General features: G+C 39.3%; 1 protein-coding gene across 6 annotated transcripts in view; it reads left to right on the top strand.

Annotated features, from left to right (window-relative positions):
• NEK1 (NIMA related kinase 1) overlaps positions 1 to 14,205 on the top strand; it is a 209,758-nt gene that overhangs the window by 114,143 nt on the left and 81,410 nt on the right. Inside the window, exons 18-21 of one of the 6 annotated variants that reach the window (XM_060102684.1) lie at positions 7,910 to 7,993; positions 8,416 to 8,499; positions 8,918 to 8,995; positions 9,576 to 9,671. The exons of 4 other annotated variants lie outside the window; for them this stretch is intronic. In XM_060102684.1, the coding sequence (XP_059958667.1) occupies positions 7,910 to 7,993; positions 8,416 to 8,499; positions 8,918 to 8,995; positions 9,576 to 9,671 (342 nt within the window). Of the gene's footprint in view, positions 1 to 1,007; positions 1,242 to 7,909; positions 7,994 to 8,415; positions 8,500 to 8,917; positions 8,996 to 9,575; positions 9,672 to 14,205 lie in introns of those variants that run through there. One more of the 6 variants, XM_060102682.1, reaches the window with a different exon arrangement.

A 14,205-nucleotide genomic window follows, 5' to 3' on the forward strand; every position in this document is an offset into this window, starting at 1 on the left:
AAAAAAATTCCACAATCTAGGGCCTCCCTGGTGGCGCAGTGGTTGAGAGTCCGCCTGCCGATGCAGGGGATACGGGTTCGTGCCCCGGTCTGGGAGGATCCCATATGCCGCGGAGCGGCTGGGCCCGTGAGCCATGGCCGCTGGGCCTGCGCGTCCGGAGCCTGTGCTCCGCAACGGGAGAGGCCACGGCAGTGAGAGGCCTGCATACCGAAAAAAAAAAAAAAAAATTCCACAATCTAAATGTCTTACACAACAGAAATTTATTACCTCACAGTCTGGAGGGTAGAAGTCTGAGATCAGCATGTCAGCAGGGTTTGTTCCTTCTGAGGGCTGTGAGAAGAATCTGCTCCCTGTCTTCTAGTGGTTGCCTGGCTATCTTTAGCATTCCTTGACGTGTAGAGTCATCACCCCAGCCTCTCCCTTCATTTTACATGGTGTTCTACCTGTACGGGTGTATGTCCCCAAATTTCCCCTTTTTTCTAAGGACACCAGTTATAGTGGATTAGAGCCCACCCTCATGATCTCTTTTAACTTGATAAAGATCTTATCTTCAACTAAGGTCACATTCTGAGGTACTAGGGGTTAGAACTTAAGCATATGAATTCTGGGGGAACACAGTTCAACCCATGAGGCTCTCTATTAGTCTTTGCAACAATCCCAGGTAACTCTGTGGAACCTTAATATACAGTTGAATCTTGAACAATGCGGGGATGAGGGCACCAACCTGCCTTGCTGTTGAAAATCTGCATATAACTTAAGCCTACCCTCCGCCTACCCTCCGTGTACATGGTTCCTCCAAGTCATGTCTGCAGCTCCACATCCATGGATTCAACAACCGCAGATCATGTAGGACCGTAGTATGTTTGCTATTGAAAAACATCTGAGTATACATGGACCTCACAGTTCAAATCCGTATTTTTTAAGGGTCAACTGTACTGGTCTTATCGTAGAGCGTGTTGCAGTGCAGAAACCCTAGGTGCTAAAAAATGACTTCTGTATTGTTCCAGGACAAGATGGCGTAGACTCACTTTTCCCTGCTCTTCCCACCTAAATACGGTTAAATACTCTGGAAGTTACATCTCCTGTATATCATGGACTGGGTGTTGGACATGCCTGCAAACCAGATCCACCATAGACATAGACAAGAAAACAAAGAAACCAACCAAACAAAAAAAATCCCAAGAAAATCCTCTCACTTGCCAATGTGCTAGGAAAGAAGAACCCCAATATGTGCCACAGGGGGTCCTGGTGAGTGATTTAAACTATGGGTAGCAGTGAAGCCCCAGGGTGTCCCATCCTCATCCCACAACTGGAGCATCAGCAGGTGACTTGGAGGGCAGTTTGACCCACCAGTGGCAACAAAGCCCTGGACCGTCCCAGTCTACTCAACAACTGGTACATGAGCAGGTGATCCATCTACCCATAGCAGCAGTTGCCACAAAACTGTGTCCCCATGCTGTCCACCTAATGATAAGGAGACCAGGCCCAGTGGCATTTGCCCCTCACCCCCACCCTCAGGAGATCTTCAGTAACAGCAGGTGACCCAGGGAAGCAACTTCATCCTCATAGAATAACAGCAGAACGGACTGAGCAGGAGCTCCATCAGCACCAGAACAACAAAGCAGACCAGATTAACATTACAAGAGTTCAGAAGGCCAAACTGTCATTGGAGTGAAGCCCCACAAAAGTAGGCCAGGATAGGGCCTCCCTGGTGGCGCAAGTGGTTGAGAGTCCGCCTGCCGATGCAGGGGATACGGGTTCGTGCCCCGGTCTGGGAGGATCCCATATGCCGCGGAGCGGCTGGGCCCGTGAGCCATGGCCGCTGAGCCTGCGCGTCCGGAGCCTGTGCTCCGCAACGGGAGAGGCCACAACAGTGAGAGGCCCGCATACCGCAAAAAAAAAAAAAAAAAAAAAAGTAGGCCAGGACCTAAATGGCCTGCTCAAACAGAACATGTAAATAGGATCAAGAGTCTTCTAAAATAATACTTAAAATATTCAGGATACAATAAAAAAACCACTTGTCATACCAAGAACCAGGAAAACCACAACTTGACATTGAGCTGACCTAGGGCCAATTGAATACTGGAATTATCTGACAAAGATTTTCAAGCTGCTTTAAACAAATGCTTCAACAAGCAATTAGGAATTCTCTGGAATGAAAAAAGGGGGAAATCTCAGTGAAGGATTAGAAGTTATAAAAAGAACCAAATGGCAGTTATATAATTGGAAAATATAATAACCAAAATTTAAAATTCACTGGGTAGAATCAGTAGTAAAGTGGAGCTGATGGAGATATAATCACTGAACTTGAAGGCAGATCAGTTGAATTTACTCCATCTGATCAACAGAAAAAAGACTGCAAAAATTATCAGAGTCTTGCGGATTTCTGGGACAATAACAAAAGATTTAACATTTGTATCATTGGAGCCCAAAGGATAAGAGAAAGAGCATGGGACTTGGAAAAGTATTTGAAGAAATAATAGCTGAAAACTTTCCACATTTGGTGAAAGACATAAATTTAAAGCTTCAAGAAGCTGAGCAAACCCTGAAATAGGATACACTTAAAGAAATCTTCATCTAGGAATATTAAACTTCTGAAAGTAAAAGACAAAACAAACCTTAAAATAGCCAGAGAGAAATGACACATTAGGTATAAAGGACTACCAATTGGAACAACACCAAATTTCTCATCTGAAACCGTGGAGTCCAGAAAGAAGTGGCATAAAACTTTTCAAGTGCTGAAAGAAAAGAACTGTCAACCCTGAATCCTATATTTGATGAAACCATCCTTCAGGAATGAAGGGGAAATAAAGATGTTCTCAAACGAAATAAGCTAAAATAATTTATTGTTAATGTAGCAAACAGAATTACTAGGGAGAAAGAGAGACATCACATAATAACAAAAGAATCAGTAACAAAAGAATCAGTCCAATAAGAAGTTATCGCAGTCCTTAATGGGTCTATACCAAACAACCAAACTTCAAAATATATAAAACTAATAGGGCTGAAAGGAGAAATAAATCCACAAGTATAGTTGGGGACTTGAACACATCCTCAGTGATTGATAGAACTACTAGTCAGAAATGAGCAAGGGTATAGTATAGCTAAACACCACCACAGGCCACCAAGATCTAATTTACATCCTATCCAACAATAGCAGAATACATTATTTTTTCAAGTGCCCATGGACCATTCACCAAGATAGACCATATGCTGGATCATAAAACAAATCTTAACTAATTCAGAAGAATTAAAGTTATATGACATATATTCTTTGAACGTAATGGAATCAAACTAGAAATCAATCATAGAAAGATAACAAGAAAATCTACAAACACTTGAAAGTTAAAAATACTTCTAAATAATACAGAGACAAAGAGGAAATCTAAAAGGAAAGCTAAAAATACAAAGAATGAATGAAAATACATCACATATCAAAATAAGTGAGATGCAGCTAAAGCACTGCTGTGAGGGAAATTTATAGCACTAAAGGCTTATATTAGAAAAGAAGAAAAGTCTCAAATCAGTAGTCTAATTTCCTACCTGAAGATGCTAGAAAAAGAAGAGCAAGATAGACCCAAAGCAAGCAGAATGAGGGAAATCATTAAGAGTAGAAGTCAGTGAAGTTGAAAACAGGAACACTTCTGAGAAATGTAATGAAACAAAAAATTGGTTCTTAGAAAAAAATGAATGAAATTGATAATTCTCTAGCAAGATTGATAAAAATAAAGCGACGACACAAATCACCAATATCAGGAATGAAACATATCACTACAGATCTTCTAGTGAGTAAAAAGATGACAACTTTACACTCATAAGTTAAACAGCCTAGAAGAAATGCACCAACTATTTGAAAACCACGAGCTACCAGAACTTGCCAAATTGAAATAGATAAATAGCCCTATAACTATTTTTTAAATTGAACTTTTGATTAAAAACTGACAAGAGGGGCTTCCCTGGTGGCGCAGTGGTTGAGAGTCCGCCTGCCGATGCAGGGGACACGGGTTCATGCCCCGGTCCAGGAGGATCCCACATGCCACGGAGCGGCTGGGCCCGTGAGCCATGGCCACTGAGCCTGCGCGTCCAGAGCCTGTGCTCCGCAACGGGAGAGGCCACGACAGTGAGAGAGGCCCGCGTACTGCAAAAAAAAAAAAAAAAAAAAAAAAAGTGTGAAACTGACAAGAAATAAATCTCCAGGCCTAAGTGGTTTCACTGGAGTATTTTACCAAACACAGAAAGCATTAACATCAATTTTTGATAAAATGATACCATCTCTTTCAGGCTGTCAGAGCAGAAGGAACACTTCCCAACTCATTTTGAGGCCTGTATTACCATAATACCAAAACTGTACAAATACAGCACAAAAAAGAAAACCACAGACTAATATCTCATTAACTTAAATGCACAAATTCTCAACAAATTTTAGCAAATTGAATCCAACCACAACCAAGTGGGATTTAGTCGGGAAACCCAAGTCTGTTTTGGTATTAGAAAATCAATGAGGTCCACTATATCAACAGGCTAAAGAAGAAAAATCATGTGATCATAACAATGGATGCAGAAAATGTTTTGACAGAATTCAACATCATAATAAATAAAAACTATCAGTAAGTAGAAAGCAAGAGGAATGTCCTCAACCTCATAATAGGCATCTATAAACTTACACCTAACTTAATACTTACAGGTAGAGGACTGAATGCTCTCCCTCTGCAGTCTGGAAAAGGACAAGGAAGTTAGCTCTCACCACTGTTAATCAACATACTGCTGGCAGTTTTGGTTACTCCAGTAAGGAAAGAAAAAGAAAGAAAAGGCATACAGATTTGAAAAGAAGGAATGAAACTATTGCTATTTCCAGTTGACATGATTATCTGCATAGAATATCTGAAGGACTCTACCAAAACACTCCTAGAACTAAAAAATGAATTTATTATAGTTATAAAAGTATAAGGTCACTTCACAAAAATCAACTGATTTCTATACGTTGACAATGAACAAGTGGAAACATTTTAAAAAACACAATACCATTTACAGTTGCTCCAAAGAAAATGAAAAAAAGTATAATAAAACATGCAGGATTTGTGCAATTAAAATGACAAAATCTTGATGAAATTGAAGATTTAAATATTTGGAGAATCATACCATGTTCATTAATTGGAAGACTCAAGGTAATGAAAATGGCAAGTATTCTTAAATTGTTTTACTAATAATTGTAATTCTTAGTAAAACCTCAGAAACATTTTTCATAGACAAGCTTATTCTAAAATTTATATAGACAGAGAAAGGCCTTAAAATAGCCAAACAATTCTGAAGAAGACTGAAGTGGGAAGAATGACTCTTCTGGTGTCACAGTTTGCTTGTAGCTGCAGTGATCGAAGCCATATAGTGCTAGTGGAAGGATGGGCACATAGGTCAGTGGAGCAGTGTGAGGAACCCAGAAGTAAATTCACACCAATATGCCCTGCTAATTCTTGATAAAGAAGCAAAAGCAGTTCAGTGGAGGAGGGATTGCCTTTTCAGTATTAGTGCTGGAGAAATTGGACATCCATCTGTAGGCAAAAATATGAACCTTGACCTAAACCTCACTCCTGAAATAAGTAACTCAATACAGATCATGCACTCTAATGTAAAACATAAAATTGTAAAACTTAGAGAAAAAGAAGAAAATTTCAAGACCTAGGACTAGACGAATAGTGCTTAGACTTAACACCAAAAGCACAATCCATAAAAGAAAAACTTGATAAATTGGACTTCATGAGAATTTAAAACTTTTGCTCTACAAAAGACTCTTAAGAGGAAGAATATACAAGTTACAGATTGGGGGAAAATATTTGTAAACCCTGTGTTTAACAAAGGACTTGTATCTAGAACATATAAAAACTCACCAAAACTCAACATTAAAAATACGAAGAGTCCGGTTAGAAAATGGGCAAAAGACAGTCTAAACACTTCATTGAAGAGGATGAATGGCAGACACAGACTCAGATGGCAGATAAACCCATGAAAAGATGTTCAACATCACTAGCCATTTGGGGAATGCAAATTAGAACCGCAATAGTATATCACCACCCATCCGTCAGAATGGCGCACATAAAAATTGTGGTGAAACCAAATGCTGGTGAGCATGTGGGGAAAGTGGGTGACCGTAGCATTGCTAGTAGGGATGTTAAATGATACAGCCACTTTGCAAAACTGTTTGGCAGTCCCCTTTAAAACTACAAATGGATCTGTCACACCAAGAGCAGGTAATGCTGCTCTTGGGCATTTGTCCCAGAGAAGAGAAAACTTATTTTCACTAAGAAACTTATTACATGCATGTTCTTAGCAACTTTGTTCTTAATAGCCAAAACTGTGAAACCCCAATGTCCTTCAGAGGGTGAATGAGTGAACAAATTGTGGTACTTCCATACCATAGTCTGCTGCTCAGCACTGAGATGGAACAGGCCATTCAGTCATGCATCCAGTGTCTTGGATGGACTGCGAGGAAGTAATACCAAGTGAAAACAGTCAACCTCAGAAGGATGCATACTGTGCGATTCCATACATATATATAGAACTTGTGAAATATAATTGTAGATGTGGAGAACAGATTGGTAGTTGACGGGCAGAGATGGGAGCAGTGAATGTGGCTATCAAGTGACATAGTAATGGTACAGTTAAGTATCTTGATTTGATGGTGGTCACATAATGCTATGCATGTGATAAAATTGTACTGATGCAGATACAGAAACGTGAGCGCTTGTAACTGGTGAAGTCTCTGGTTCGTGCAGTGCCATCTTCCCAGTGTGGATAGGTACCACAGTTATGCAGGACGATACAGTTGGGAGAGGGTGGGTGAAGGGTACATGGGACCTCCCTGTACATTACTTCTCACCTTTCTGTTGTTATCTATAATATTTCAAACTAAAATGGTTGAATTCCTACATAGGCATAGAAGGAAATCTGGAGGAGAACACTGAAACTGTAAGTTTCTCAGATGGTAGAATTACGAATGATTTGTATTTTCTTTGTTTCATACATTTTCAACAGTGAACATATATGAGTCTTATAAGAGAAAAAAATACTGACATAAGCTAAATGGATTCAATGAAAACTAATTTCCAATGGAAATGTTCATTGCAAAATTTGCTCAAAAGGGTCCGTTTGAATTACAAACTTGGAGGGCATTGGTAGCCTTGAAAGATTTTCAGAGTCACAGTGGGATCAGAACACAGAGTGTAGCAGATTTAAAAATAAATGGGAAGCAGGTAAAAGCAGGGAAGTATAAAAAGTATGCATTCAGCAAGCCGACAGAAAGACGTGAGAAGGGGAAGTGGGACGAGGATTTTTCAGTTGGGAGGCTCTTGAACCACAGCTGGTGCCGCAGGAAGAGAAAGTGGGTAACTATGAGTAATCTCTAATGAGATCATTCCATGCTTGTGATAAACCATGTTAGTCGGCGTGTGGTTGGGCAGGTCATTTGCAGTCCAGGACCAGGGCGTGCCCGAGTGCAGGGAGTTGGATCTCATGTTATTCCCTGTCGTGTGCGTGTGCGTGTGTGTTTGTGTGTGCGTGTATTTACTATGTAAGCGAACATGTAGAAATGATGGGCCTTTGTAGAGGAAGATCTTGATTTGAGGTTTAGCTAACCTCCAAAGCAGTTTTAAAAAACCTGTTGACTTAAATGGCTAATAAAAAGGTAGCTGGTCTCTATTTGAATAATTACATATGGGGTTTAATTGCTTCTTTCTGTTCTCACTGAATGTGTTGGTTAAATCGCCAAAGGAGAATGCCAGCGTCTTTTATCAGTTTATCAGCTAATCATTTAGACATGATCAGTATTTGCCACCAGAAGTAGTGGCGCCGGTCCCTAGGTAAGATGCTGCTGTAGCCTTAGTCGTTCTTTAACCTTAGTACATTAAATGATGCACAGGGCACCCTGCACAACCTGGCAGCTCTGTGCGAAGGCAGGCGCAGCTCTTCACGAGGAGGGAAGCCAAGAAGCAAAGAGGAAGAGGTACGCCTCCTGCATGCTCGCTGCCTCACGCCGTCACTTTGAGTTGATTGCCTTCCTTTCCTGCATGGTTTAAATTCCTAACAATGACTGGACGATCTTTAGGTCTGTAGGGACCTGTTAATATATTTTGACTGACATACTGTGTCATAATTTTGCCCCATAACTGTTATTCAGAATTCTGAGTTCAATTTCTTTTCTTTTGATAAAATTAAAAATTTGTTATTGTGTTGTTTTTCTTTTCAGAAACAAATTGATCTAGATTAAACACTTGAAAGCTAATATTACATTGCCATTAACCAGATTTCAAAACTTTTATTTCTTATATTCACATTAACACCTTTCTTTAAATAAAAAACATTTTAGCAATGAAAACGGTAGTTTTTCTTTTAAATTAAAATGTTGCGGGTTTTTTCTCTTTGTAGGTTTATCTGGCAAGGCTGAGACAAATAAGACTGCAGAATTTCAATGAGCGCCAACAGATTAGAGCCAAGCTTCGTGGTGAAAAGGCAGGTTGAAAATCTCTTTTTCAAAAAGTAATTGAATGACATTATAATACACTGAGATTATGTGCCACTAACACAAAATAAAGTCTGATGAAAACAGTGAAAGTCAAAGACCAGAAAACTATACATAATGATACAGTATATCTTATTTATATGACTTAAAATAGATAAGACCTTTTGTTCCAGGGGGATTCTGAGAGGAAAGTGTGAGTGGTACCCATGGGCATATAAAATGGTCCATTTTATATCCTTCTGTTTCCGTCTTTTTTCTCAGTGTCCATAGGAGTTGACGGTTGTGGAGCGTTCAGTTACAGCTGTGAACGACTTGCCATTTTTCATTTTTAGATGTTAGTTTATTCATGTGAAGTCTACAGTGAGTTTGTGGTTCTTCTAAGTGGTCTGCTCACTACTTATTTTGTAGAAAGAAGCTGACAGCTCCGAAGGACAGGAAGGAAGTGAGGAGGCTGATGTGAGGCGTAAGAAAGTGGAAGTGCTGAAGGTATGTACTGGAAGTGATACAGGTTTTCCTAGAGGAAATGGAAACCCGAGATAGAAAGTTGTGTTCTTAAGTCTTTCGTAGTAAACCAACTTATTCTCTTGCCTTAACTTTTCTTTCCCTTTTATCCCTCACTTTTCCATTTCTGAAAAATAGTGTTTTTCTCTCTTCATGTCATATTTATGGAGAGCAATTTGATGACGCCACAGCAAAAATACATGAAACTATCACACAAGTAACCTTAAGAAGAGAAAATGGAAACCCTAAAAGTGAAAAACATAATCTCCATTTCTGTGAAGACAAGTTTGTGCATAATAGTCACAGTAGTAAATTTTTAAATTTTTATTTCCATTTAACTGTACCTGCATTTATTTTCATTCCAGAAATACTTATTGAGCAGTTGCTGTGTGTTGGCAGCCCGTTTAGGTGCTGGGCATGCGGCTGACGTTTGTGTTCTGAAACCACACACACCCACTTCTTTTTTGGCTAATAAGGAAATATTTTTATAGACCTGGAAAAACAGACAGGCAAACCCCACACCTTTCTTTCTGGCACTAGCTGTGCTGATTGTCTTCATTTCCAGGCCCAGGTGAGCGCCCGTGCGGCTGTGCTGAAGGAGCAGCTAGAACGTAGGAGGAAGGAGGCGTACGAGAGAGAGAAGAAGCTGTGGGAGGAGCATGTGAGCCTTGCCCCTGTTGTCGTCCTGCCGGGCTCCTGCCCGCCCGCTTTCACTGGGTGCTGCGCCAGCCTTACGGTTCTGTGGTCCTATTTTCTCCCTCTCGTTCCTTTCCCCTACATCTCTCTGTCTCTGTCATCATTTAAGGATGATCCATATGGAAGTTATTTTGGGGTTTGATTTGAGGTGAGAACCCAATGTGTTTTATTTAGTCTTTATCATTGCCAAGTAGCTAATCAGAGTCCCAGCATCACTTAATGCCTGCAACGTTTCTTCTGCCCCTGATCTGCTATGCTGCCTGTGAGAGACTAGACGCCTGTGTGTCCTGGAGGATGAGTCCACATCTGTTGTCCAGGGCCCTGTTGTGCTTGTAATTATGGGTTTAGAATATATTTAATTCTTGGAAGGGTTCTTCCCTCATTTCCCCTTCACTCTTCTTTTTCATTTGTTTTCCTTATTTGCTCTCTTTTTCTCTGAGAGGTACAGTTTAGGGTAATTTTTTTTCTTTTTTCTTTTCTTAAATCCTATTGGGAGTTTGATCATACTACCTTAAACCTACAAATTAATTTAAGAAGAACTGACGTGTTTATAATAGTCTTTATCCAGAAGCATGTTAAATATCTACATTTACTCGTATCTTTTATATCTCTTACATAATTTTGATCATTTTTAACTCATACTTGTTATATTTCTTATAAAGCTAATTTCTTGATGGTTTATAATTCCATTTCTGCTTTTAAACGTTTGTTTTTTCCTAACAGAATAGTGCTGATATTTGGAGAAATTGTTGGGTTTTGCTTATCTCCTATGCAGTGAGTGTGCCTGTTCTACCAATTTTGAGGGGTTTCAGCATGCAACAATATCACTGACAAGCAGTCATGATATACATCATAACAGTAATTTCTACAGTTCATAGTTGATTATTGTATGCAAGGCAGATTATAACCACTGCCCATGGATCACTTCGCTTACTCCTTACGACTTTACAAAGCAGATAAAGAAAGATAAAACAATTAGATGAGGTCACATTTTCAGGAAGTGTGGAATTGGGATAGGAACCTGTGCCTGTCAGGTATCAAAGTCTTAGTATTCATAGGCAGTACCCCTAACTCCCCTGCTTTCTTTAAGTTGTGCTTTTTATTACCACTTTATTCTTACTGCATTGGCCAGAACTTCTAGGACAGAGTTAAATAGTAATAGGGATAATACTATTGTTCCTGTCTTTAATGGAAATACTTTAGTCATTTCTCTGTTATGTATGGTAAAATAGTAAGGAATATAATTTTATATCTGGGTTTTACAGTTTTTATCAGACTTGTGTTTTGGCATCTTATCAGATGTCTTTTGTGTTATCTCTTTTTTTTTTTTTTTTTTTTTGTGGTACGCGGGCCTCTCACTGTTGTGGCCTCTCCCGCCGCGGAGCACAGGCTCCGGACGCACAGGCTCAGCGGCTATGGCTCACAGGCCCAGCTGCTCCACGGCATGTGGGATCCTCCTGGACCGGGGCACGAACCCGCGACCCCCACACCGGCAGGCAGACCCCCAACCACTGTGCCACCAGGAAAGCCCTGTGTTATCTCTTAATATGATTGTATTTCTTCTGAATCCACCCGTTGATGTCATATACAGGGAGATTCTCTTAACATATTCCTAAAGAAAAAGAACCATTTAGCTATGAAGCATGAGTGAAAGGGACAGAACTCCAGAAATCAGAATAAGTCTAAGGGTTTTCTGATAGTTCCCTTTCGTTTTCTGCTCCCAGCAATTTTGATTTCTCCACCCTGCGCTAGTTAACGTTTTTCTCTGTAGTTTCCAGAGTCCAATAGTGGAGAACTCTCGTTTTGTTTGCCACGTCATGAACAAGTCTTGACTATGAGACAATAACTGTCACGGGGTATCTCATCTTCCTCCCAAATCATAATTACTGTTATCTGGTACTTATCTTCTGGCCTACTGGTCCCAGTCTTACCTGGCTTCAGATTGTTATGCTCTTTAAATCATGTTTTAATTCTAGTGTTTTTTACTTCCCCCCTTTCTTTTTTTTTTGAATTTCATTAAAAAAATTTTTTTATATAGCAGGTTCTTATTAGTTATCTATTTTATACATATTAGTGTATATATGTCGATCCCAATCACCCAATTCATCCCAACACCACCCCCGCCACTTTCGCCCCTTGGTGTCCATACATTTGTTCTCTACATCTGTGTCTCTGTTTCTGCCCTGCAGACGAGGTCATCTGTACCATTTTTCTAGGTTCTCCATATATGCATTAATATACCATATTTGTTTTTCTCTTTCTGACTTACTTCACTCTGTATGACAGCCTCTAGGTCCAGCCACGTCTCTACAAATGACCCAGTTTCGTTCCTTTTATTGGCTGAGTAATATTGCATTATATATATGTACCACATCTTCTTTATCCATTCGCCTGTCGATGGGCATTTAGGTTGCTTCCATGACCTGGCCATTGTAAATAGGGCTGCAGTGAACATTGGGGTGCATGTGTCTTTTTGAATTATGGTTTTCTCTAGGTATATGGCCAGTAGTGGGATTGCTGGATCATATGGTAATTCTACTTTTAGTTTTTTAAGGAACCTTCATACTGTTCTCCATAGTGGCTGTATCAATTTACATTCCCACCAACAGTGCAAGAGGGTTCCCTTTTCTCCAACCCTCTCCATCATTTATTGTTTATAGATTTTCTGATGATGCCCATTCTGACTGGTGTGAGGTGATACCTCATTGTGGTTTTGATTTACATTTCTCTAATAATTAGTGATGTTGCGCAGCTTTTCATGTGCTTCTTGGCCATCAGTATGTCTTCTTTGGAGAAATGTCTATTTAGGTCTTCTGCCCATTTTTGGATTGGTTTGTTTGTTTTTTTTAATATTGAACTGCATGAGCTGTTTATATATTTTGGAGATTAATCCTTTGTCTGTTGATTCGTTTGCAAATATTTTCTCCCATTCTGAGGGTTGTCTTTTCACCTTGTTTATGGTTTCCTTTGCTGTGCAAAAGCTTTTGAGTTTCATTAGGTCCCATTTGTTTATTTTTGTTTTTATTTCCATTACTCTAGGAGGCGGATCAAAAAAGATCTTGCTGTGATTTATGTCAAAGCGTGTTCTTCCTATGTTTTCCTATAAGAGTTTTATACTGTCTGGCCTAACATTTAGGTCTCTAATCCATTTTGAGTTTATTTTTATGTATGGTATTAGAGAGTGTTCTAATTTCATTCTTTTACATGTAGCTCTCCAGTTTTCCCAGCACCACTTATTGAGGAGGCTGTCTTTTCTCCCTTGTATATACTTGCCTCCTTTTTCATAGATAAGTTGACCATAGGTGTGTGGGTTTATCTCTGGGCTTTCTATCCTGTTCCATTGATCTATATTTTTCTTTTTGTGTCAGTACCATGTTGTCTTGATTACTGTAGCTTTGTAGTATAGTCTGAAGTCAGGGAGTCTGATTCTTCCAGCTCTATTTATTTCCCCTCAAGACTGCTTTGGCTATTCGGAGTCTTTTGTGTCTCCATACAAATTTTAAGATTTTTTGTTCTAGTTCTGTAAAAAATGCCATTGGTAATTTGATAGGGATTGCATTGAATCTGTAGATTGCTTTGGGTAGTATAGTCATTTTCACAATATTGATTCTTCCAATCCAAGAAAATGGTATATCTCTCCACCTATTTGTATCATCTTTCATTTCTTTCACCAGTGTCTTATAGTTTTCTGCATACAGGTCTTTTGTCTCCCTAGGTAGGTTCATTCCTAGGTATTTTATTCTTTTTGTTGCAGTGGTAAATGGGAGGGTTTACTTAATTTCTCTTTCAGATTTTTCATCATTAGTGTATAGGAATGCAAGAGATTTCTGTGCATTAATTTTGTATCCTGAAACTTTACCAAATTCATTGATGAGCTCTAGTAATTTTCTGGTGGCATCTTTAGGATTCTCTATGCATAGTATCATGTCATCTGCCAACAGTGACAGTTTTACTTCTTCTTTTCCAATTTGTATTCCTTTTATTTCTTTTTCTTCTCTCATTGCCATGGCTAGGACTTCCAAAACTATGTTGAATAATAGTGGTGAGAGTGGACCTCCTTGTCTTGTTCCTGATCTTAGAGGAAATGCTTTCAGTTTTTCATCATTGAGAATGATGTTGGCTGTGGGTTTGTCGTATATGGCCTTCATTATGTTGAGATAAGTTCCCTCTTTGCCCACTTTCTGGAGATTTTTTATCATAAATGGGTGTTGAATTTTGTCAAAAGCTTTTTCTGCATCTATTGAGATGATCATATTGTTTTTATTCTTCAATTTGTTAATATGGTGTATCATCACATTGATTGATTTGCGTATATTGAAGTATCCTTGCATCCTGGGATAAATCCCACTTGATCATGGTGTATGATCTTTTTAATACGTTGTTGGATTCTGTTTGCTAGTGTTTTGTTGAAGATTTTTGCATCTGTAATCACCAGTGATATTGGTGTGTAATATTCCTTTTTTGTAGTGTCTTTGTCTGGTTTTTGTATCATGGTGATG

This window comes from Mesoplodon densirostris, chromosome 6, assembly GCF_025265405.1.
Source record: "Mesoplodon densirostris isolate mMesDen1 chromosome 6, mMesDen1 primary haplotype, whole genome shotgun sequence".
NCBI classification, from domain to species: Eukaryota; Metazoa; Chordata; class Mammalia; order Artiodactyla; family Ziphiidae; genus Mesoplodon; species Mesoplodon densirostris.